The sequence below is a fragment of the Onychomys torridus genome, chromosome 3 (assembly GCF_903995425.1).
Source record: "Onychomys torridus chromosome 3, mOncTor1.1, whole genome shotgun sequence".
Classification (NCBI taxonomy): Eukaryota; Metazoa; Chordata; class Mammalia; order Rodentia; family Cricetidae; genus Onychomys; species Onychomys torridus.
The window spans coordinates 111,562,347-111,586,725 of NC_050445.1; the positions used below are offsets into that span (position 1 = coordinate 111,562,347).

General features: G+C 38.9%; 1 protein-coding gene across 10 annotated transcripts in view; it reads left to right on the top strand.

Annotated features, from left to right (window-relative positions):
- The window catches only part of Tia1 (TIA1 cytotoxic granule associated RNA binding protein), a 35,252-nt gene that overhangs the window by 1,080 nt on the left and 9,793 nt on the right, over positions 1-24,379 (top strand). For 5 of the 10 annotated variants that reach the window (XR_004944493.1, XR_004944494.1, XM_036181121.1 and 2 more), the window contains exons 2-7: positions 12,491-12,587; positions 15,117-15,215; positions 18,697-18,751; positions 18,920-18,952; positions 20,203-20,290; positions 23,709-23,784. Coding sequence is in view for 8 of the 10 variants with exons in the window: in XM_036181117.1 (XP_036037010.1) it covers positions 12,491-12,587; positions 15,117-15,215; positions 18,697-18,751; positions 18,920-18,952; positions 20,203-20,290; positions 23,709-23,784 (448 nt within the window). In the remaining 2 variants the exon portion in view is untranslated. Of the gene's footprint in view, positions 1-21; positions 44-12,490; positions 12,588-15,116; positions 15,216-18,696; positions 18,752-18,919; positions 18,953-19,618; positions 19,687-20,202; positions 20,291-21,919; positions 23,018-23,708; positions 23,785-24,379 lie in introns of those variants that run through there. The other 5 variants (XM_036181126.1, XM_036181124.1, XM_036181119.1 and 2 more) reach the window with 5 other exon arrangements.

The following is a 24,379-nucleotide window of genomic DNA, read 5'->3' on the forward strand; positions in this document are numbered from 1 at the left end:
TTTGTTGGATTTCACAGGGCAAAAAGGAAAAGTTCAAGGAATTGTGGGTTGGTTTTGTTCGTTTATTTATTTATTTTTTCCTGTATATTTGAAGATTACGACTTGATGCTTGTTACACCGTGCATATAGATGGTCAGTTCATGTAAATGAAGTAGATTTAGCAAGTATCATCTCACAGAGTTTAACTTTGCACCTAGTTCCTGACATAGCTTTTTGTTTCAAGTTTTGAATCTTGATCCTTTTAGAGCTATGTACATTTAGGTTTCTTTTTGAAATTTTCTAGATATTAAAATTGTTCTGAAGTACAGATAAATTGTTATTTAATCCTCTCCCCAGTTCTCAAAAATTCTTTTTTGTTGTTTGTTTTCTTTAAATATTATTTATTGTGACAGGGTCTTGTGTAGCTATGGCTGTCCAAGAACTCAACTATTGTAGGTCAGGTTGGCCTCGGACTCCTAGAGGCCCACCTGCCATCACACCTAGTCCCAATTTTCAATTTCAAATTGGAATTTTTAATGCATATGTGAAATGTAGTTACTTTTAAAAAACAAAAAACAAGGTCTCTCTGTATGTAGGCCAGGTTGTCCTTGAACTTGCTACATAGTCTACACTGGCTTAGGTTCTGCCTCAGTCCCGAGTAGCAGGATTAAAGTCTACCATGCCCAGTTACATTTTTTTTTCTTTCTCCCTCCCTGACTGACCTGGAGCTCCCTTTGTAGACCAGGCTGGTTTCCAAACTTGTGAAGGTCCTGCTGATTCTGCTCCCCAAGTACAGGCACATACCACCTCACCTGGTTTACACTGTTCTTGATATATTAAATATGTTGCTAGTTTATGGAACCTTAAAATAGCTTTTTAGTAAGGATGTAATAGTTAGGCCATGACCCCTTGTTTCTGGAAAGATTGTATCTGTAGGTGAATACTCCCTAAAATCTATTACACATGATTCATGAGAATGTTTCCCTTTTTCATTTAGCATGTTGGAATTCATGCTGCTGTGGTTTTTGGTGTCCTTATAAGATAACTGGGGGAAAAAATGTCATTTGTATGAGAATTTTTTCTCCATGTCTGTTTGGGAACCTTTGGAAGTCAGAAGAAGGCGTTGGCTCTCTTTGGACTTGGAGTCAGAGTCTGTGCCACCATGTGGATGCTGGGAACCAAACCAAGACCCTCTGAAAGAACAACTGCTGAGCCATTTCCAGCCACTCTTTATGAAATTCTTATTTTGGCCTTTTTCTTCTTCCCAAATTGCCAGAAATATCTGGTAACATAACTTTTCCAGTACATACATGGAAATATCGAATAATGAATTTCTAAAGCAGTGTACAAAATCAGGCATGTAACTAGTACTGTATTAGACCAGGAAAGTATTGGAGTTGATTCCTTCACAGAGAGTTTGTTGAATCCTTAGTTTGTATCAGATGCTTTAAAAGCTCATTTAGTCTTTATTAGAACTCTAAGGGAAACTGCATTTTATAACCAAAGGAAAGCTAAGCTTAATGTTTGAGCAGCTTACTCAAAATCATACACTTTAAGAAAAAAATCCTTGCTGGGCATAGTTGTGCACATCTTTAATCCCAGCACTCGGGAGGCAGAGGCAGACGGATCTCTGTGAGTTCAAGGACAGCCTGGTCTACAGAGTGAGTTCCAGGACAGCCAGGGCTGTTACACAGAGAAACCTTGTCTAAAAAAAAAAAAAAAAAAAAAAAACAAAGAAATTGACTCCTGACAATCTTTTCTTTTCTTTTTTTTTTTTTAAGCTGAGGATTGAACCCAGGGCCTCATGCTTGCTAGGCAAGCGCTTTACCACTGAGCTAAATCTCCAACTCAACTCCTGACAATCTTTAACTTAACAAGGTGATGCTGAAAACTAAGCAAATGGAGATGCTTCCTCTGAGCCAGTTAGGGACACAGACGAGTATAAAACAGAGCACTCTCAACGTAAAGTCTTGATTGACTTCTTGAACCATACTGGATCTTTAAATAAGTGTGACTACTTATCATAGACCAGACTGTGGCTAGGAATATATATGAAAAAAGAAAACCCAGACTTCCAGAGTCACTAAGATGAGCATTTAAAACTTAAAAAACTATTAGGCAAACTTGTGGGGTAGTACCTACCAATATTTCATCTAGATTGGCTGAGTGGGAGAATGGAAGTTTTGACTGAGGAAGGTGGCATCAGCCTAAGAGATAAAGGACACGGACTACTTTTGGGAGAAAACTCCTGAATGGGATGTTCTATGAAGGACACAGACCAAAATTAGCCACTGCTACAACAGTTAATAGAATTACAGGTTTGTTTGTTTTTCTAGACACTGGATCTCGCTGTGTAGCTCTGGATGTCCTGGAATGTACTCTGTAGACCAGGCGGTCTTGAACTCACAGAGATCTACCTGCCTCTGCCTCCCGAGTGCTAATATCAAAGGCATTCACCACCACCACCCTATAAGTCAGCGATAATTTGAAAATATGTTGTAAGAAAAATTTATACAGGAAGATTCCCCCGCCCCAGCTGAGGACTGAACCCAGGTAGGGTGCTAGGCAAGCACTCTACCACTGAGCTAAATCCCCAACCCCCAGGAAGATAATTTTAAGGACTGTTCAAGGTATACCTAAGTTTAGACATTTGTAGTGAGTGGTCGGGTGATGTACATGTATTATTCTTATGTATAAGAATTTGTCCATAATAAAGAAAATAAAAATAGTGAATCTGAATTGGCTTTCGTCACTTTAAAACTTTCAATTTGTGAATTAAAAACTGTGTACTAAACTAGAAAAACATAATGCTAGCTGATGGGATTTCTTCAGATCCACCCTTACATCTTGTGTGTGATTTATTGTCAAAGGCAAATGGGTACTCTTTTGAGATAGCTGTGTGGTTATTATGTGGCCTTTATGGCTGCTAAGATTGTAGGTCTATAACTTTTGAGCATCACTAATAGCCTGCAGCTAAATAATTACTAAATGCTAATGTGGGCCTTCTCTTTCCATCACCCTTGGGTATTTATAATTTTTGTCCACTCCACTTCTCTCCAGACAGTTTGACCTTCCAATTTATATGAATAGCAACCCTTTCCTCTTTTGGGTTGAGTTGTATTTGCTTGTCTTTTTCTCTTTTTTTTTCTTTTTTTTGAGACTATGGCTTACTATGTGCCCTGGTCTGGCCTTAGGCTTGTTTATTCTTAATTAAGGATTAGATTTTTCACCACATGTAGTGACTTATACCTTAGCACTAGGGAGGCAGAGACCGGCTATCTACAAATGAGTTCAAGGCCAGCCTGGTCTACAGAGCCAGTCCCAGGACAGCCAGGGATACACAGAAATCCTGTCTGGAAAAACCAAACCAAACAAACAAACAAACTTATATTCTGGTTGACAGTTTTTTGCAGTTTCTTTTCTTTGAAACAAAGTGTCCCTTTTATGGGGAAGGCTGCTTCAAATTTGTGATCTTCTGCCTAGTCTCCCGAGTGTTGGGGTTCAAGACATTTTATTTTTTTTTTAATTTATTTAGTTATTATGTATACAGCATGTATGACCAGAAGAGGGCACCAGATTTCAATACAGATGGTTGTGAGCCACCATGTGGTTGCTGGGAATTGAAATCCGGACCTCCAGAAGAGCAGTCAGTGCTCTTAACCTCTGAGCCATCTCTCCAGCCCAAGACATTTTATTTAGGGGGGGGTGGAAGTCAGAGGACATCTTTGTGGAGCAGGTGCTCTCCTTTTTTACATGATTTCCAGTGATTGAACTCAGATGTCAGGCTTGGTAGCAAGTATCCTTGTCTGCTGAGCCATCTTGCCAGCCCTGGCCCCAGTTTCTTGGGTTTGGTTTTTTGTTAGTTAATTTGTTTGTTTGTTTTTAGGCAGGGTCTTAACACTGTAGACTAGGCTGGCCTGGAACTCCCTATGTAGACCAGGCCAGCCTCAAACTCACTGGATCCTGTCTCTGCCGCCCAAGTATTGGGCTTAAAGGTGTGTGCCACTCCAGTTCTTATTAAGAAAAGACAGCTGGGCGGTGGTGGCACACGCCTGTAATCCCAGCACTGGGGAGGCAGAGGCAGGTGGATCTATGAGTTTGAGGCTGGCCTGGTATACAGAGCTAGTCCAGGACGGGCTCCAAAGCTACAGAGAAACCCTGTCTCGAAAAAAAAAAAAAAAAAAAAAAAAGAAGAAGAAGAAGAAAAGACAACTAAAAATTTTCTCCTAAAGGCATCAGACCCTGGTTTCCTTCCTCAGCACTGAATAAGTAACCATGTGTGTCGACACACTCAAATAGACTTGCAAGGTCAAGCAAGGGTTCAAGGCCAGCCTTGGCAACATGAAACTTTGTCTCAAAAAAAAGTTATATGAAATTCACAAAGAAATAATAAAATTTAAAAAAAGAAAGTCTCATAGAGGGAATTGATCACTTTAACACAGTTTTTTATTTATATGTATGAATGTTTTGCCTGTGTGTATATACATGTACCACAAGGGGCCTTGTGTTTGCAGAGTTCATTGCAGAGGACATTGAATCCCCTAGATCTGGAGCTAAAAATAGTTGTGAGCCACCATGTGGGTGCTGAAAATTGAACTGTTGTTCTCTGCAAGAGCAATAAGTGCTCTAAACTTCTGAGCCATCTTTTCAGCCCCTCATTAGGCATTTATAGAACACTTGAAATACTCCAGGCAAGGTTCTTCTAGACAGTAGTTAACTTTTTTTTTTAATCTCTGCTTGTAAAGAATATGTCATTAGTTTAAAATCTACCGATGCTTTTACTTCAAATTTTCAGTTTTTCCATTAAATCACACACATTTTATATGATATGGCTAAAAACAAACCCAATCTAATGTTCTCCTTTGTAAATTCTTTTGTAAGTTAACTGTCTAGAGCTGTATTAATAAAAATGAGTATTTCAAGAGTTTTGCATTTCATTTTTATAACTTTGATTTAGGTAGGAGTAGAGAATGTTGAGAGAGGATCTCATGTAGCTGGCTCTTCTGCCTCCCAAATGCTGGGATTATAGGAGTATTCGTACACTATACCTGGTTTCTTACAACTATTGGGAACTTAGTTATCCACTTCAAAACTCCATCTTCCTCAGGGATATAGCTCAGTGTTAAAATTGCTTGCTTAGCACTCCCTCCTTTCAACCCGGGTAAGTTCAGTGGAGTGAAACCGCCCTGACAGGAGCCGTTATACTGATAGCATTGGTGTCCCTTCGGTCAAATATCACTGGCTAGGTGGTAGTCGTTTTGAAAAGCTACAGAAAAGGAACAGAAATGGTGCACAGAAGACTAGCTGCCTTTCCTGTGGAATTACCAGCTAGCTACCATTTAGCCAGCTGTGCATTATATTTTTTTAAAAGATTTATTTATTTATTATGTATACAGTGTTCTGCCTACATGTGTGCTTGCAGGCCAGAAGAGGCCATCAGATCTCATTATAGATGACTCTGAGCCACTATGTGGTTGTTGGGAATTGAACTCAGGACCTCTGGAAGAGCAGCCAGTACTCTTAACTGCTGAGCCATCTCTCCAACCCCCCCCCCCCAGCTGTGCATTGTTTATGTTTCCATATGGATTTTTTGGTTGGTTTGTAAATTTTTAGATCACACTTATTTGTGTGGGGGGGGGTGTCAAAGCACATTGTTGGGTCTATTCATCTTGTGGGTCTGAGGGATAAAACTTAAGTGGTCAAACTCGATGGCAAGTGCCTTAACTCACTGAGCCATCTTGCCAACTCTTTGGTTTGGTTTTTCAAGATTGGTCCTTGTGTAGCCCAGACTGGCTTTTAAGTTCTAGAATAACTGGCATATGCTACCACACCCAGCCAATCATATTTTTGTTGTTTTTCCTCCCTTCCTTCCTCCCTTCCTTCCTTCCTTCCTTCCTTCCTTTTAACTAAAGTGTTTGTGTTGGTTTAAGATGGTGTTTTTAAAGTCCTAAATACTGTATAAGAACAAGGGCATTTTTTTAGATAACTGTAATATGCTTTCACCTTGAGGTTAACATTCATACACTGGAGTGGAAGTGAGTGTGCATTTGTATATATTGGTGACATTCAAAACCAGGTGTTCCATTGGTGCCTACCTTCCCAGCTTAGATACATTCTCAACTCCAGGTACAATGTTAACTAATATATTGTTTATTTACAACTGCCAAAGAAGACAGGATATATGGGTGTGGGTTTTTCTCTTCCCAAAATGTTCATGCTCTGGAAGCTAGGATCCTTGTATGATCATCTTAGAAGGAGGTAGACCCTTTAAGAGGTGGGTCCTATATGTGTGTGTAACCCCAGCATTTGAGGGGAAGGAAAGAAGGTTAGGCAAAAGCTGTAAAGTCACAGGGACACTGTCTTGGGAAAGGGTGAATGTGGTTCTGACAAGACTGAGTTGTTACCAGCAAAACCAACCCAGGTGCTGGGGCATTTCTGTATGTGGCCTTTCCACTTCAACATGTTATACAGCTAGGGGGTCTCAGAAGTGCTAGCCATCAGAATCATAAGCCACACCAACCTTTGGGTATTACCCAGTTTCACATACTTTGTTATAGAAGCACAGCAGACTGAAGATCGCAATTTTCATCTCACTGGCTTTACTCGTTAGCTTTTTCTACACCTGATTTGACTTTGTAGTTCTGTACAAGATTGGTACATGATCCCCAAACAGTTACAGTAAATGCCAACTTGCTGTTTGGGGTGCTTAGAGCCAGGCCTGATGGTACAGCCTGTAATTCCGGCTACTCTGGAAAGTGAGTCAGGAGGATTGCAAGTTCAAGGCCTGCCTGGGCAACTTAACAAGACTCTTATCTCACAGTTATGAAAACAGTTTTAAAGGATTGGGGATGGCAAGGGTCTTAGGTTTAATAGTTTCACAGATATGATAACAAAGAACTTTGGCTTGTAACTGCTCCAGGACAAAGTTTTATGTTAGGATAGTAAATACAAGTCACAAGGAAAAAATAAAAAATAAAAAACTTGGGTAGTGTAAGCACATGAGGAATTTATTTAAGATATATTAGAATAAAATATGATGGCATATACTGTCAATCCCAGCACTCAGGAAGCAGAGGTAAAAGGATCTCTGAGTTTGAAGCCAGCTTGGTCTACATATTGAGTCCCAGGATAGCCAGGTCTGTATAAAGTGACCCTGTCTAATGTGTGTGTGTGTGTGTGTGTGTGTGTGTGTGTGTGTGTGTGTGTGTATATGTGTGTGTGTATATATGTGTATGTATATATTTATATGTATCACTGTGTAATAAAATACTATATACACATATGTAGCTTTTCTGCAAGAAGAGTGTGGAACTTAGAAAATAATTTGGGAAGAGAGACAACTTTAGCCCACATTCAAAATAAAATCATAGTCTGTCCCATCCTATCCCTGTGAGGACACTGCCACCACATCTTCCACTGGGGTCAGGTTGGTACTTGTAGGCTTCCAGTTGTTACTTGCCACCAAATAAATTTTCTTTAGGCTTTGCTTCTGTGTTGTTTCAGGGTCTCACTAACTAGCCCATCTTATGTATTCCAGATTGGCTTTTCTCGTTGTTTGTTTTCTCTCTCTCTCTCTTTTTGGTGGTTTTGTTTGTTTGTTTGTTTGTTTTTGTTTTTCAAGACAGGGTTTCTCTCCTTGGAGCCTTTCCTGGAACTCACTCTGTAGCCCAGGCTGGCCTCGAACTAACAGAGATCCACCTGCCTCTGCCTCCCGAGTGCTAGGATTAAAGGTGTGCGCCACCAGTGCCCAGCACTGTTGTTTCTCTTGCCTCAGCCTTGGTAGTGTTAGGATTGCAGGTCTGTGTTGTCACACCTAGCCTAAAGAAACAGTTGTAAGTAAAAATAAGAATGGCTTTAAACGATAAATCCTTTGATTGAAGTCCAGGTGTGGTAGGGCTCGTCTGTAAAAAAGCACACAGAAGGCTGGGTTGGGGATTTAGCTCAATGGTAGAGCGCTTGCTATATGCTGGGTTCGGTCTTCAGCTCTGAAAAAAAAAGGGGGGAGGGTTAAAAAAAAAAGTACAAAGACATTGCTTTTTCACTCCAGCATGGGAAGGGTCTGCAGATTGCACATTAGGCTGCACTTTCTGTTGAGAGCTAATATTTATTTAGCTAATAGATTTGAAACAGTACTGTATAAAAACTTGAGAGCAATATTAATCTAACTTGCTCTTCCTGTCCCCACATTTGAGACAGTGTTTCCCTATTTGTCTCAGACTTGCTTTGAACACCTCAGCCTCACAAGGGCTGAGATTACACCAATACATCTAGCTCTCTGGCTCCTCTCTCTCCCTATCTCTCTTTTCCTTCTCTGAAGAAAGATCTTTTATATTCCAAACTGACCTCAAATTGAATAGACAAGGGATTTCTGATCTTTCTGCCTCTGTCTACCAAATGCTGTGGATGTGGGCATGTTGGTACATGCCTGGCATATGGGACACTAGGGATTGAATCCAGGATTTTGTGGATGTTAGGCAAGCATTCCACTAACTGAGCTGCATCCCCACTCCCCTGGATTAATTTCCTTGATATGAAAAGGTTATATAGGTTCTTTATAATTGTGCTGAAGGTTGAGAACATGACTGTAAACACCTGTGTGGGGGCTAATTGATAGAGGCTCTGGAGGTCAGAGACCATGAGAAGCCACTTTACACAAATAAATATAAAGGCAGAACAAGTATCTCTCATTTCAAATATTTTTTTAGAGACAGGATTTTGCTCCGTAGCCTAGACTGGCTTTGAACTCAGCAGTCCCCCTGCCTCAGCTTCCTCAATGCCATGTTTACAGGCATGAGCTACTACATTTGGCTAGACAGTATCTCTTAAGTTTTTCTGTTTGTGTAGGTGTGGGTGGGTGGGAGTTGCCTGCAAGAATGTCTGTGCACCACATGTGTACAGTATGAGGGAGGCCAGAAGAGGGCATCGGATTCACTGAGATTGGAGTTACAGACAGTGGTGAGCAGCCATGTGACTGCTGGGAACCCAACCCTAATCCTATGGAAGAATAGCTAGTGCTTTTAACCTCTGAGCCGTTCATGCTGCTTTCTATTACTATCTTCAAACTAAGTTAATATCTTTCAGAAGATTTCTCAGAAGCATGGTGATACAAACTTGTAGTCTTAACTACTTGGGAAGCCAAGATGGGAGAGGATTGTGAGTTTGAAGGAGCTTAGTCTATACAACAAAGTGGGAACTGGTCAAAATAACAACAAACTCCACTATTTCTACAAAATACTAATGAATGTATAACATATCAGGAAATCGTATACCATTTTGCAAAGCAGAGAATGATAGATTAAGGTACTGTACTCTAAGTACTGTCCTGTCACTATGCTCTAGCTTCAGCAAAGTAGACACTAGAATTAAATTTCAAAAAGAGCAATATTTAATTTATGCTGATTTGCAATCCTAGGAATTTCCTTTTTGCATGATTATTATCATGTTTATTTATTGGTTGGTTTTGAGATGGGATTTCACCATGTAGCCTGGACTAGCCTCAAATCTGTGGTCGTCCTACCTTTCCTTCCCAAGTGCTTGGATTAACAGGCAGGCAATACCGTTTCCAGCCCTGGAGTTTCTTGTAGGCACAAAATTTGCTGAGACGCTATGGAATTTTTAGTGTTCACCCAGATTCCCCTAATAGTAGCATCATACGTGTAACTGTGGTACAGTTAGCAAAAATAAATTGAAACAGGTAAAATACTGTTAACTTCAGACTTCAGCTATCTTCTCATTTTCCCCCCACTAAGAACCCTTTCTGTCCCAGGATTTGATTTAAGATACCACATGTCCAGTGATCACTATCCATATTATGTCCAGTGATCATTGTATCTTCCCGTCAGTCTGGGAGAATTGTCTTATATGACTTGATACTTTTGAGGGTTATTTGTTATGGTTTATTCTTTAGAGAGTTAACACTTTTAGGTCAGAAACTGTGGTCTAACAATGAAACTGTCAGTAATTAATATCTTAGAGGAAGCTACCATGAGGCTGTGCCAGAATCTGTTTCTTCTTTACATTTAATTTTAGCTTCTGTGGGTAACATCTTGCCTATAGTAATTACTAAGATACGGTTTTAACAGTGATTTTCTATCCTGTGCTTCCTCTGTTCATTAGTATACAGCAAGGACAAGCTATTTTCCCCTATCTAGGATCCAGGGGAGGATTTCTCATTCTATTATCCAGTTTTAATTTTAAGCCTTAAAAAAGAAAGGTTTTATTTTTATTTTATGTGTTTGAGTGTTTTGCCTGTGTGTGTGTGTGTGTGTGTGTGTGTGTGTGTGTGTGTGTCTGGGCACCACATGTTTACAGAGGTCAGAAGTGGGCAATGGATCCCTGGAAACTGGAATTGCAGACAGTTGTGAGCTGCCATGTGGGAGCTGGGAATCAAACTACAAGAGCAGCCGGTGCTCATAACCACTGAGCAATCTCTCCAGCTCTAGCTTCTTTTAATCAAAATGGCTTTTTAAAAAATAAGGTATTTTTGTTTTGCATGCATTTGCCTGTGTGTATGTCTGTGTAAGGATGTCAGATCCCTTGGAACTGGAGTTACAGACAGTTGTGAGCTGCCATGTGGGTGCTGAGAATTGAACCTAGGTCCTCTGAAAGAGTAGTTAGTGCTCTTAACCATTGAGCCATCTCTCTAGTCCCCCACAATGTCTTTTTTTAAAAGATGGCTTTGGACTTGGGATGTAGCTTAGTTGGAAGAGTGCTTGGCATATGAAAAGCCTTAGGTCTAATCCCCAGTATCATATGAAACCAAGTGAGGTTGCATATATCCATAATCCCAGCACTTAGGATCAGAAGTTTAAGGTTTCCTCTTCTATATAGTGAATTTGATACTAGCCTGAGCTGCATGAGACCCTGTTTCAAAATTTAAAAACAAAACAAAACAAAAAAAACCCAAAAACAAAAAAACCAGTGTTTGTTTCTGGTTGACTTGTACTGGAGATAAACCCAGACCCTCTCCCTTACTGAACTAGTAGTACTAGTACTATCTCTGCTAGTACTCTGCCACACAGCTACCTCCAGACCTAGTACAAATTTTTTAAAGGGTTCAAGTTGTTTTAGAAAATGTCCGACCTCTGAATTTGTTTGTTTTTATATGACCAGTGTTCTGTAACCTTCAATTTATTTTTAAGCTTGATAAGCCAGGACTGGTGGTACATGCAAGTAATCCAGGATTTGGGAGATAGAGGCAGGGAGATCACGAGATCTAGGCTACTCTGGAGTTAATGGTGAGGTCCTGCCTCATAGAAAAGAAAGTATTAGACTTAAGTTAGACTTTTTAAATTTTATTTTCCACTCATTCTACATATCTACCACAGAACCCCCCATCCCTCCTCTTGCCCCACCCCTTCTCTCCCCTCAACCCACCCTCTATCCCCTCCTCCAAAAGGGTAAGGGCTCCCATGGGGAGTCAGCAAAGCCTGGTACATTCAGTTGAGGCAGGACCAAGCCCCTCCCTGCTCTGCCTTAGGTTAGACATACATGCCTCCCCCCCCGTCCCAAGACAGGGTGTCTCTGTGTAGCTTTGGTACCTGTCCTGGATCTCACTCTGTAGATCAAGATTGCCTGGAATTCACAGAGATCCGCCTACCTCTGCCTCCCGAGTGCTGGGATTAAAGGCGTGCGCCACCAATGCCCAGTGCCTTAGGTCAGACTTTTATGACATGAGTCCTTCACAAATGGTACTATCTACTTTGTATTTTATATGGTTTCTTGCTGAAAACGGATGACTATGTTAGTCATAATGGTAACAGCCAAGATTTTCACTTTACCTCTTTGCAGTTTCTGACATTGGCATACTGAGAATATCTAATTCCATGCCAGTTTTGATCCTGCATTATTAAAACTTTCTGTATATTTATTTGACAAGCATTCTTCTGTAAAGAAGAGTGGCCCCTCTGTTCCTAAAGCTTACTTACCCTGACTGTTCTGAGCTGCTCAAAAGGCAAGGTAAATGTTTCACTTTCCCCTTGTAATTCTCATTTTTGGAGTAGTAAGTGCCAGCATTAAAAAGTTGCCATTGGGGGGTTGGGGATTTAGCTCAGTGGTAGCATAAGGCCCTGGGTTCGGTTGCCATTGGATGTGTGGTCTTCTCTTTCCAAGTACACCTTTTCTGCTCCTTAAATGTTGTTTCTCAGTGATCCTCCTTTTGCTCACTTGCCCCAGTGTCCTTATAGTCACAGTGGCTCTGTGCTGAACAGTAGAAAACAGAAACTGAATTTCATTTTTGTAGTCATGTAGAGGTATTTGATTTGTCTTGAAAGAGTCCAAAATTTATTTTCAACAAGCAGCTTTAGAAATATGAAAAAGAATCCACATCCCCCCCCCCCACACACACACACACTTCAAGACAGGAGCTCAGTCTGTAACCCTAGTTGGCCTAGAACTTAGCATGTAAACTAGGCTTCCTTGAACCTGTGCAGGTTGGGATTACAAGTATGAGCCCACCACACTTGTCAAAAAATAAATCTAAAATGGTAAATTATTTCCCTCTGTTTTCCAGATACGTCGGTAACCTTTCCCGAGATGTGACAGAAGCTCTCATCCTCCAGCTCTTTAGCCAGATTGGACCTTGTAAAAACTGCAAAATGATTATGGATGTAAGGGTATTTCAGTCAGTTATTGTTCCTGCTTTTCTTTCCTTTTCCTTTCTCCCCCCCCCCTCTCTCTCTTTTAAAACATGAAAGCAGTCATTACTTCAGAATTTCTTCATTAATGTCTAAATTCATAGGTATCTTAGTGAATTTTTAATTAACCTGTTTAGTAGACAGTCAAATTTAATTCTTTTGCTAGGTGAAGGAAGAAAAATGAACTAATCATTTTTAGAAAGGATAGTATGTATGTGCTCATCTTATAAGATCTATTGAGGCATCAGAATTGGCTTGTTGTTTTGTTTTTGTTTTTTGGGTTTTTTTTGTTTTGTTTTGTTTTGTTTTTTTTTGAGACAGGGTTTCTCTGTGTAGTTTTGGTGCCTGTCCTGGATCTTTCTCTGTAGACAGGCTGACCTTGAACTCACAGAGATCTGCCTGGCTCTCTGACTCCTGAATGCTGGGATTAAAGGTGTGTGCCACCACCGCCGGGTGAGGCTTCACAATTGTTTTACATGTAGTATCAATAGGTTGAATAATCTACAAGTTTAGTTAATAGATTGGGAATTGGGGTAGACGTTTAATATAATGAAAATACATATAACATATAATGAAAAGCATTTTTAGCTTCATTTAAAAAGTTTTCTTGCATGTCTGTCAGAACTTAATTATAGAAAAGACATTACACATTCATATGGTTGGTGTTAACTATGAATAATACCTAGTTTTTAAAACAAAGTTCATTGTTTATGTGTACAGGTGGCATACATGTATGTGCACATGTGTGTGGAGGCCAGATGTCAACATTGGTGCATCTTCATGCGTACACAATAGACAGCATTTTACAGTATAATCCAAGATGACCTAGAATTTACTATGTACGCTAAGATGGCTGCAGTCTTCCTACCTTAGTTTCTCAAGTGTTAATATTACAATGTGCCACCACAACCTGGCTATGAATTAATTGTTTGTTTTGTTTGTTTGTTTGTATTTGAGGCAGGGTCGATGTAATTCAGACTGGCCTGAAACTTGGAATGTTCTGCCTCTGCCTCCTGAGTGATAAAGTGACAGATATGTGCTACCACTCCCCACAGAATTGCAATTATTGTAGAATAAGAGTTTTCATTGAATTATATGTTTATCTCAGTACTCTGAAATTTTGAATTAGTTTCCTTATTAATTCCTAGAAAGCCTTAGAAAGAATTGAATTGATTATAAAGTCATTTAAAGGCCAGGCGGTGGTGGCACACGCCTTTAATCCTAGCACTTGGGAGACAGAGGCAAGCGTATATCTATGAGTTCCAGGCCAGCCTGCTCTACAAAGTGAGTTCCAGAAAAGGTGCAAAGCTACACAGAGAAACCCTGTCTTAAAAACAAAAACAGGGGTTGGGGATTTAGCTCAGTGGTAGAGAGAGCACTTGCCTAGCAAGCACAAGGCCCTGGGTTCGGTCTTCAGCTCCAGAGAAAAACAAAAACAAAAACAAACAAACAAACAAAAAGTCATTTCGTATCCCACACTAGTAGATTCAGGCTATTATGCTTTAATTTATCATAAAATATCTTGAAGCCAGGTGTGATAATGCATGCCTGTAGTGTCAGAACTCAGAAGACAGAGGCAAGAGGAACATTGCAATTTGGAGGCCACTCTAGTCTACATAGTAAGTTCCAGACCAGCCAGGGCTCCATAGAAAAACTACCAGTAAATAAACAAACAGAATCTTGCTTTGGGCCAGAAGATTGCTCAGTGGTAGAATGCTTTCTTAGCATACACAAGGCCCTGGATTTTGGGCTCCAGCACTAGGGAAAAGAAAAAAAATCCAGGCTTTATTTCTTGTATTCCAGTTACCAGCAGAAAAGAAAAGGTATTTTTGTCATCTTTTGAGAGTCTTACTAAGTATCTCAGGCTGGCTTTAGACTCACCCAGGATGTCTTCAGCATTACTGGTACTGGAATTACAGATAGACAGATATCTTTTCTCAGGTTTAAAATTTTTTATTTTATATAATGAGTGTTTTGCATGCCTGGTGCCCATGGAAGTCAGAAAATGGTGTCAGGTACCCTGAAATTGGAGTTTATGTGAGCCATCATGTGAGTGTTGGGAAACAAACACTAGTCTTCTGCAAGAGCAACCAGTGCTCTTGACTTCTGACCCAATTCTAAAACACATTGTAAATATTATCAGAGCCTAGTTTAAGAACAGGTTAGAGAAGATTAGTTAATATTTTCTGTTCCTCAAATTAGAAACAGTAAGATGTTTAAAGTTTTTAGCAGTAAGAAGTAATATACTGGATAGGGGTGTAGTTTATGGTAGAGCATTTATGTAGTGGGTGTAAGGCTCTCGCACTGCACAGAGAAGCAAAGGGAGCTACAGGAGAATGGCACTAAGTGATTGCTCTTTGATCTGAACATTTACTTGTGCGATGAGTCAGTCATTCTCCATGGCCTGCTAACTGGAGAAGGTCTATATATTTAAGGGGATTTTTTTTTTTTTTAATGGAAGTATAAAGCTTAAAATTGACTTCTGTATTTCTTCTCCAACAGACGGCAGGGAATGACCCATACTGTTTTGTGGAGTTCCATGAGCATCGTCATGCAGCTGCAGCGCTGGCTGCTATGAATGGGCGGAAGATAATGGGTAAGGTAAGCTGTCATAATTACAGGTGACTTGCATGGACAAACTTATTTCATTCTCATCCTCCTGCCTCCACCTCCCAGGTGGGGCCAAACGTGTATGCAGTGCTTGGAGTGGAGCCAGAGCCTCAAACAGCACTCTATAACAGCTGCATCCCCAGCTCTTGGAAGAGAAAGTTTAAGTTAGATTTTACCTCATTTTTGTTTTAGAACCATTATATTCTCTTTATGGCAAAGGGCCAGCTATTTGTATTTGTATGAAAAAAGGTAGAATGGGGCCGTAGAATAGCTCAGTATTAACAGTACTGGCTATTCTTCCAGGACCTGAGCCTGAACCCTTTATACCTACATGGTGGTTTACAGTCATCTGTAACTCCAGTCCTAGGGGATCTGATGTTTTCTTCTCGCCTATAAGGGTGCTGCACATGTATGAGGCACAGATGTACATTCAGGCAAAACTCCCATATGTGGATAAATAAATAATTAAAATTTTAAATTAAAAAAAAAATAAGGAGCTGGCCGTAGTGTACACACTTTTAATCCCAGCGCTCAGGAGACAAAGGCAGGCAGATCTCTATGAGTTCAAGACCAGTCTGGTCTACACAGCAGGTTCCAGGTCAGCCAAGGCTACAATAGTCTTGAGTGAATGAATGAATAGGCAAAAGCATCGTTAGAGACTAGAGGCCTCTATTTAGCTCCTTTTCTCAGTGGTGCTATGTACATGATAAGCTCTAGATAGTTATGGAACTACTCAAATTTGGACGAAACGTAACAGTAATATGGAGGATTAATAGAGAGGCATGTATGGGTAACTTTGATTTTAAAAAGAAAGTGGCTAGGTTGTGGTGACCCACACCTTTAATTCTAGCACACAGGGGGCAAAGGCAAGTAGATCTCTGAGTTCCAGGCCAGCTTGTTCTATAGAGCAAGTTCCAGGACAACCAGGACTACATAGAAAAAAATCTCTGTCTCAAAAAATAAAAAATAAAAACAAAATATAAAATAGTAAAAGCCAGGCATAATGGTGCATGACTTTAATTTCAGCATTGTAGAGGCAGAGGTAGGTGGATCTCTCTTGAGTTGGAGGCCAGTCTGGTCTACATAGAGACTTCCAGGACAGCCAGAGCTACATAATGTCTCAAAAAAAAATAAAAGAAAAAGAAAAGAAAAGAAAAAGTTATTAGCAGAAATGGGAAAAGATTAGGATTTGCAAAACATATATATATTAGCTGGACCTGGTTACTAAGGCAAGAGAATTACTTTCAAGGCTTGCCCAGGCTCTAGAGTGAATTCAAGCTCAGCCTGGCATACTTAGTGATTCGTCTTAGAATCAAATGAGAGAGGGGTAGGGCCTAAGACGTAGCCCAGTGGTAGATTGTTTGCTTGTGTAAAACTTGTGAGGCTCTGGGTTCAAACACAGAACCATAGAAAAGAAAGAAAAAAAGATGAAAACCATGTTGAGAAATGGTAAGAGAGAGCACAGTGGTTAAAAGCACCTGCTGCTCTTGTAGAGGAACTGTGTTTGATTGCCAGTACCTGCATGATAACTCACAACCTTCTGTAACTCTAGTTCCAGGGGATTCATTGCCCTCTTTGGCTTCTCTACAGGTATGTATGTCTGGTACGAGGCACAGATACATACAGACATAGATGAAGGCAAAATACCTAGACACATAAATAAAATAAATTTTTAAAAAGAACAGAAAGGGGGGCTGGAGAAATGGCTCAGCAGTTAAGAGCACTGGCTGCTCTTTCAGAGGACCTGGGTTCAATTCCCAGCACCCACATGGCAGCTCACCACTGTCTGTAATTGCAATTTCAGGAGTTCTGAGCTTCATAGTGACACACATTCAGGCAAAAACACCAGTCCCTATAAAATAAATAATTTTAAAAAAAGAACCGAAAGAATTGTATTTAACAGTTTGAATTTGTCAAACTGGGCCTGAAGATGAAAGTTAGACTAATTAACACAGGCATCCCCTGCATAGTGCCTCACTCTATCATAGGAAAATGTGCTTTTGAGGTTTGTTTGGTTATTTTGGGTTTGGTTTTTTGTTTGTTTGTTTTTGTTTTGTTTTGTTTTTTCAAGTCAGGGTTTCTCAATGTAACTCTGACTGTTCTGGAACTCCCTCTGTAGACCAGGCTGGCCCTGAACTCAGAGATCCACTTGCCTCTGCCTCTTGAGTGTTTGATTAAAACTGTGTGCCACCACCACCTGCTTGAGCTTTAACTTTATGGAATATTTTGGACAGAAGTTTTCCTGTGTTTCGCCCAGTCCCACAGCTGCTCAGTCCCAAGTAAACACATAGAGGCTTATGTTAATTACAAATTGTATGGCCTATGGCTCAGGCTTCTTGCTAACTAGCTCTTTTATCTTAAATTAACCCATTTCTATTCATCTCTATGTTGCCACATGGCTGTGGCATTACAGGTCTGCTGGCATCTTGTTGCTCCTTGGGCAGCAGGCTGGCTTCTCTCCTGACCCTGCTTTTCTTCTCTCCCTATCCCTTTTGGATTTCCCGCCTGGCTTCATTCTGGCCTGCCATAGGCCAATACAGCTTCATTTGTTAACCAGTGGGAGCAGCACATATTCACAGCATACAGAAAGACATCCCACAGCACTTCACCTTTTCTCTCTAATCAAAAAGGAAGGTTTTCATTTTAATAAAGTAAAATTACTTGTAGCAAAACAGTTATCAAGCAAGAACTATAGTTACAATATCTAGTTTATTTGTATTTAGCAAAATTAAAGAAAATACTCTATCATCTATCTTATTTTTGTGAGTCTAAAGTTTCATATCTAATTTACCATTTTATCATGACTAAGGAAAACTATAATTATAACTATCTAGTCTTCAACTCCATCAAGGACCCCAGAAGGTAATATTACCTAAGTAAACAGGAAGTGCATTTTAAGCAACTTCCAAAATTCTAGAAATAACAGAGACAGCTGGCTGCCTGGATAGTCACCCAAAGTTCCTCTGCAACATTGGGGCATCCATCTTCAGCCTACAGGCCTAGAGTGTCTGGCAGGCTTTTTAGTGAAGCAGGAAATTTGAAAGATTGTCTCCCTTATTGGCAAAGTTCATCAGTCTCTTTCCTCTGTGTCCTGCAGAATGTCGGCAGTTTCTTCTGTGAAGCAGGAACCTTAAGCACCATCTAGCCTTGATTTGGCAAAGTTCAGTGGTCACTTTCCTATGGGCCCTGCGTGTCCAGTTTATATAGCTTATTGTCAAGCAGTCCGGGCAACAGCAGTTTCTTACCCAAATGGCTAACCTTTGCCATAAAGAAAGCAAACTCCATATGGAGTTTCTTTGAAGCCCATCATCTACTCTGAAGTAATTGGTGCTGCCGGGAGCAGATATGTCTCACTGTCCAGAAAAGTAAAAGTTTTTAAAACATTTTAAATGCCATAGTCTGTAGGCCTTTGAAGTGTTTGAAAACATATATGCGTGTATACACACACACGCTTTTTTTTCTTCTTTTATAGGAAGTCAAAGTGAATTGGGCAACAACCCCCAGCAGTCAAAAGAAAGATACAAGCAGTAAGTCCATTTGTTGCCCTGTGGGCATTTGTTGTATTATACCCCATAGTTCTATTGTAAAGCATATGACATCATACATGTTTGCAGTAATATTTTGATCGTTATCCTGATATGATTTAATGTGTTTGTGTTAATAAATTTAAGAACAAATCTAATCTTTGTCATCAGGTAGTACCGTTGTCAGCACACAGCGTTCACAAGGTAATTGTATCTTCTTAAACATAAAATGAACTCTCTTGAAAGGGTATTCACTAACCACCTCAAGTTTTTATTTGATATTGGTTGGGGGGAGCGGGGAGGGGAAGAACGTAGTATTTTTATTTGTTTCTGGCAATATTTTTCCCCTTCTTCCCATTGTTGACCAAGTGTGGCTTGTCCACGAATTTGTTGCTAGTTCAAGCTCTCTGTCCCCCTTGGTAGCAGCTGATGTCTTAGAAATACTTTCACCACCTAAAGGGCAAGATACCCTACTTCCCTGAGGTCACCTGGGCTTCATACCCAGATCTTCCAAGTGCTCAAGTTGCTCCTGAAACAGTGTTTCCGGAAGAGCAACCCAGTGTGTTGCTTAAGGCCTGCAAATAGGGGTAACTTTTCTTTCCAAATCTACTTTGTCAAAGTTGATATATGTGTCCATTTTAAAGTGTTCTTCAGCAAGTTTGGTTTTTCAAATGTTTCTTTTGAGAATTGTCTTTAAAAAAAACAAAACAAAACAAAAAACCCAAAGCTTCACCTATGGGATGGTTCTTTCTCTCCAGTGCTTTTTAATGGTGCTGATATAAAGTGAAGGGGTCACTGTTTTCATTCTGTTGCCTTCAGTCTTAGTTCACTTGCACATGGATTCACATAAACTGAATGGTGTAATGTCTGGGCAACCAAAACTGTTGGCTTTTGAGAGAACTGTCAAATACTTTAACATCAAACTGTTGCAATGCAAGGTATTTCTTTGATTGTTCTTCACAAAATAGTGGCTAAACCAAGTATTTCATGTAGCTAGCCTCAGTCAATTGCCTTAAATAAGGCAAATCTAGTCTTCATAACTTGCATTACCACTTTTAATTATAAATTGTAATTTATAAAGCCTAGATACAGTAATAAGATGAATAACAGCAAATAATTACTATTAGAATGATAACTAAGTCTTACTTTTTTTACAGAATGAAAGTTTTTATATGTTAATAGTTTGTTTCCTAGACCCTTGTAATGATTGACTATAAATAGACAGAGACTGCCAGCTTCTGGGAGCTATCAGTCTTTTTAGAAGACTCTTTCCTGTGTTGTTAACTTTTGATTTATTATGTTTAAGACTGATAGGATGTTATAGCGAGGAGAGTATTTTATACTTGAGTATATAGTCTGGGCATTATTTTAAGATTTCTTAAGAATTTTATCAATTGTAGTATTTAAGTTCTGAAGTTGTATTTTTCTTTTCACTCCCCTCCTTCCTTTGTAAGATCATTTCCATGTGTTTGTTGGTGACCTCAGTCCAGAAATCACAACTGAAGACATCAAAGCAGCTTTTGCACCATTCGGAAGAATTTCGTAAGTAACAAAAGATAAATAAAGCATCTTTAATTGGAAGTGACTTTATGTAATAATAACCATAATTTTGTTGTGTCTGTGAACCTTAATTTTAACACTTTAAATATAGCATATTCCATTGTTTAGGTCATCCAAGAGTCTTAACAGCAGGTTGTATTCCCACTAATGAGTATCTGATCTTTGGTCATCTTTAGACCCTTGCTCAGTTAGCAGCACTTCCTCAGACTACTGTCATAGACATTTGTAAACTCCTAGAAGTGTTGTGCTGTAATTAAAGGAGTTATTCAGGCACTTGTATAATTACATGCATTTTATGTTAATTTAATAAAATAAAGCCTCAACAATTTTGATTGAAAAAGCAGTTATTAAATATTACTTCCTTGGCATTTAATTCTTCCCCCCTTTAAAACTTAGCAATAGTACTTTGTATTGTTTTAGGAAACACTGTCTTATGTTTGATAGTAGCCATGCATCTTAGGCCCTTTGTCAGTGTTTATTCAGAGTAGTATTCATCATAGAAAAACTTTAGAAGTCTGAATACATGCCATATTACAGTAAGAGTAACAAGCAATTTCAATATTCATTCAGAAGCAGTTGTTGAGTTTAGGGAAAGTGTTACAGGGTTTCTGATTCCTGCACTACTGTGTCACTAGAACAAAAATAAAAAGGGAATTCTAGCTATGGGTGGTTTGAACAAAACAGCACATAGAGGTGAGGAGATTTGAAAGTAGATGCCCATAGCATTCTGGTGAGTTTTCAGTTGAGAGTTGCAGTTGATTGGTGAGAGGGTCACTTTGAGGGTAGGGCAGGATTAGAGCTTATAAATGGACTCTTCTGTTACATGACATTTTTCCTCGTGAGAACTGGTTAAGAAAATAATGAAGTGTTAATTTCTTGTTGGTTTTTATAAGCTGTGTTAGGATTTCAGTAGTGGTTGGTTTGCTTTCAAGTATTTAGAATAGGCAGTCCTTTCTTTAACTTCATTCTGTCAAGCTCGAAAAGTCCTTCTCTGCAGAATCTTGTACATTTTCAGTTTGGTGTAGAGAATTTTGGTAAGTTTCATCCTGTCCTCAGAGTAGTCACAGGACAACAGAAGGCTTAAGAGTTCCATCCTGATCTGTGCTGCTTTCTGTGCAGGTCATTTTAGGAGGAAGTAAGGGGGAGACACTAGAGAGAAAGAAACTTCTTCTAACACGGACAAGTGAAATAGCTATTGTGTGGATTTTTAATTTTGGCTGAATTACCTTTTCTGATGAGAACTTTAATTAGAGATTTACACAAAGATTGTTTAATAATTATTGAAGGACTGATAAAATGGTTCAACAGGTAAGGTTGCTTGCTGTCAAGCCTGATGACCTGAGTTCAATCCCAAAACTCCACATGGTGGAAGGAGAAAACTGACTCCTGAAAATTGTCCTCTGACTTCCATACGTTCATACACACACACACACACACACACACACACACACGTTTAAAAAATTGTAAAGTTAAATGGCCTTCATATTTAACAATTTCATAACTTTATAGTTGTAAAACTAGTCTTTTTGTTAAATGTGACTTACCATATTTTTAGTCTGGATTTTTTTGTTTGTGTATTTATTTCACATGTATGTGGGTATGTATGTGTGTACATGTGTGTATATGCTAGAGATTGACATCAAGTGTCTTCCTCCATCACTCTCCACCACCAAATACAATGAGGCAGAATTTCTCACTAGAACCTAGAGCTCACTAATTCTACTAGTCCAGGCAGCTTACCCTGAGTATCCCGTGTCTGGCTCCCAAGCACGGGAATTAAAGGTGAGCTGCTACACTGACTTGACATGTACATGCTGGAAATCTGAACTCAGGTACTTTCATTTGCATGATAGCACGTTATCTGTTGATCTATTTCCCCAGCCCCTGTATTTAGATTTTCTTATGGGCACACAATTGTTAATTTGTTAATTTTTTTTCTTGGTTAGGCCTTTTTGTTGAGGTAATTTGTGTTTAAATGTTAGCTTATACAGGAAGTTAGCTTTCCTAGCTATTTGGCAATTGAAAATATACTTTTCTGGTTTTGTTTGTGTTGTTGTTTCTTGTCTTAAGGCGACAGCCTGATAAGAATATTGAAGGGTTTCTACAGTAGATGTCTCTGTAGACAGTTTATACCATGCTTGATTTATAGACAGTGTGGGGTACATGGTAGTCTATTAAATATTTTTATGAAAATAATTATTTCCTTAATTTAAATAGCTTAAACCCCTCCTGTTACTTGAGTTTAGGGTCATTTAGCAAATTTTGATATAGAAGTAAATCAACTACCAAATTAAATGCATGTGTGCCATGTAGATAATAGTTACTGAGAAGTGACCTACATGAGTTTAATCATCAGAATCTGTCATTTTGATTGCACTTAATAAGTCACTTCTAAGCTGATCTAAAATGTACTTGTGTATACTTACAATTACATTGCATGGCTTTCTGACTTGGGTTCTTGTTGTAAACATGCCTGTTTTGTTCATGTGTCTTGAGAGAACAAGCATTGTGACATACCTGGCTAAGTTAAATAGATTGCCTGTGAAGCACAATGTGAGTCCAGTTTTTTGAGGTGTGGAGTTTTAGCTATCGTGGCTGGGTTTTTACTCAATCTCAAATAATAGGGCTCTGGTTATTTTGCAGAGTGTCTCTGAAGAATGGACAGAATTGCCCTGGCTAACTACAAGCTACGGTTCACAGTGGATAAATGTTGGCGTGCTTTTTTACTTTCTGACTTTTTAAAACTTTGTTTCATATCTTGTAGTTTCCAATCAATCTTACTATGAATGCTGTTATGAAATTCAGTACAAAATCTTTTCTTAGATAGTTTAAAAGTAAAATGTTTTTATAGTATTCTTCAATGATTTAGCATTTCTGAAAATGTCAAGTTCTCAAAATTTACCCTAGCCCAAAAGGGGGGTATATATTCATCTGAGAAAATGAAGTAATTAGCTTAAGGATATACAGTTTTTTGATTCTTTAGTTTTCAGTTTTGTATTTTAATTTTTGAATGATTAGGTAGAATATGGTGCCAAATAGCAAATTATAAATTGCATGGTTAAAGAAAGACAGTATATTGTACCTGAGAACCTTGTAATTACTAAATGATTAATGGAAACATCTGCTTTCACCATGCTTAATATTTAGATGTTCATAAAACATATTGAAGTGGGAAACTTTCTTTATAATATAGATATATATTTAAGACATTATTGATTTGCATGTCTATAAAATTAACCCTCATTGGCCAATAAATTAAGTTTTATAGAATAAAAGGTGAATTTTATATTAATGGCTTACTATTAGTGAAGGTGAAATATAAAAGTGAACTGTATATGGCTCTCCTTTTATACCCAGAGGACAATTTACAAAACCCAGTTTCTGGTGGCTTCTATTTCAGAGATGCTCGCGTGGTCAAAGACATGGCTACGGGGAAGTCTAAGGGATATGGCTTTGTCTCCTTTTTCAACAAATGGGTGAGCACAATCAGAAGTACATGCACGGTGCTATAGAGAAGGTTGTTTTTTGGGGTTGGGGATTTAGCTCAGCGGTAGGGTTCGAGCCTGAGCTCAAAAAAAAAAAAAAAAAAGAAGGTTGTTTTTGTCTTCTTTTTCTCTACTGTATATTTAGTTTACTGATAATTAGCACCTTCACTTGAAGGCAGTCTCTTTTATTCTGTTGGGTTATTTAGTCATTTAGCACCTGACATATGCAAAATACTGATACTGTGCTTCAAAGAATGCAAAGTAAAAATTCTTACAACCAAAAAAAGAAGCCCAAAATATTTTGTTAAGGTATTTTTGATGATTTGTAATTTCTCTGTTATTCCAAAGACTGAGAGGTGTATACTGCTGTACCTGTGTACCTTTAATTCTGTTTAGCATTCCCCAAATCCATTATCCAAGAAATGGAACTTAAAGACAATGTTGTAATTTTGGAAAGTTATTGGTTATTGTGTTTCATAAGGCATTTTCATTTTTTAAAATCTGCAAAAAGCATTACATTTTCTTTATTGCTGTATGTTATTTGAAATATCAACTAATTGCAGCTTCTTTACTGTCTCTAATGTGC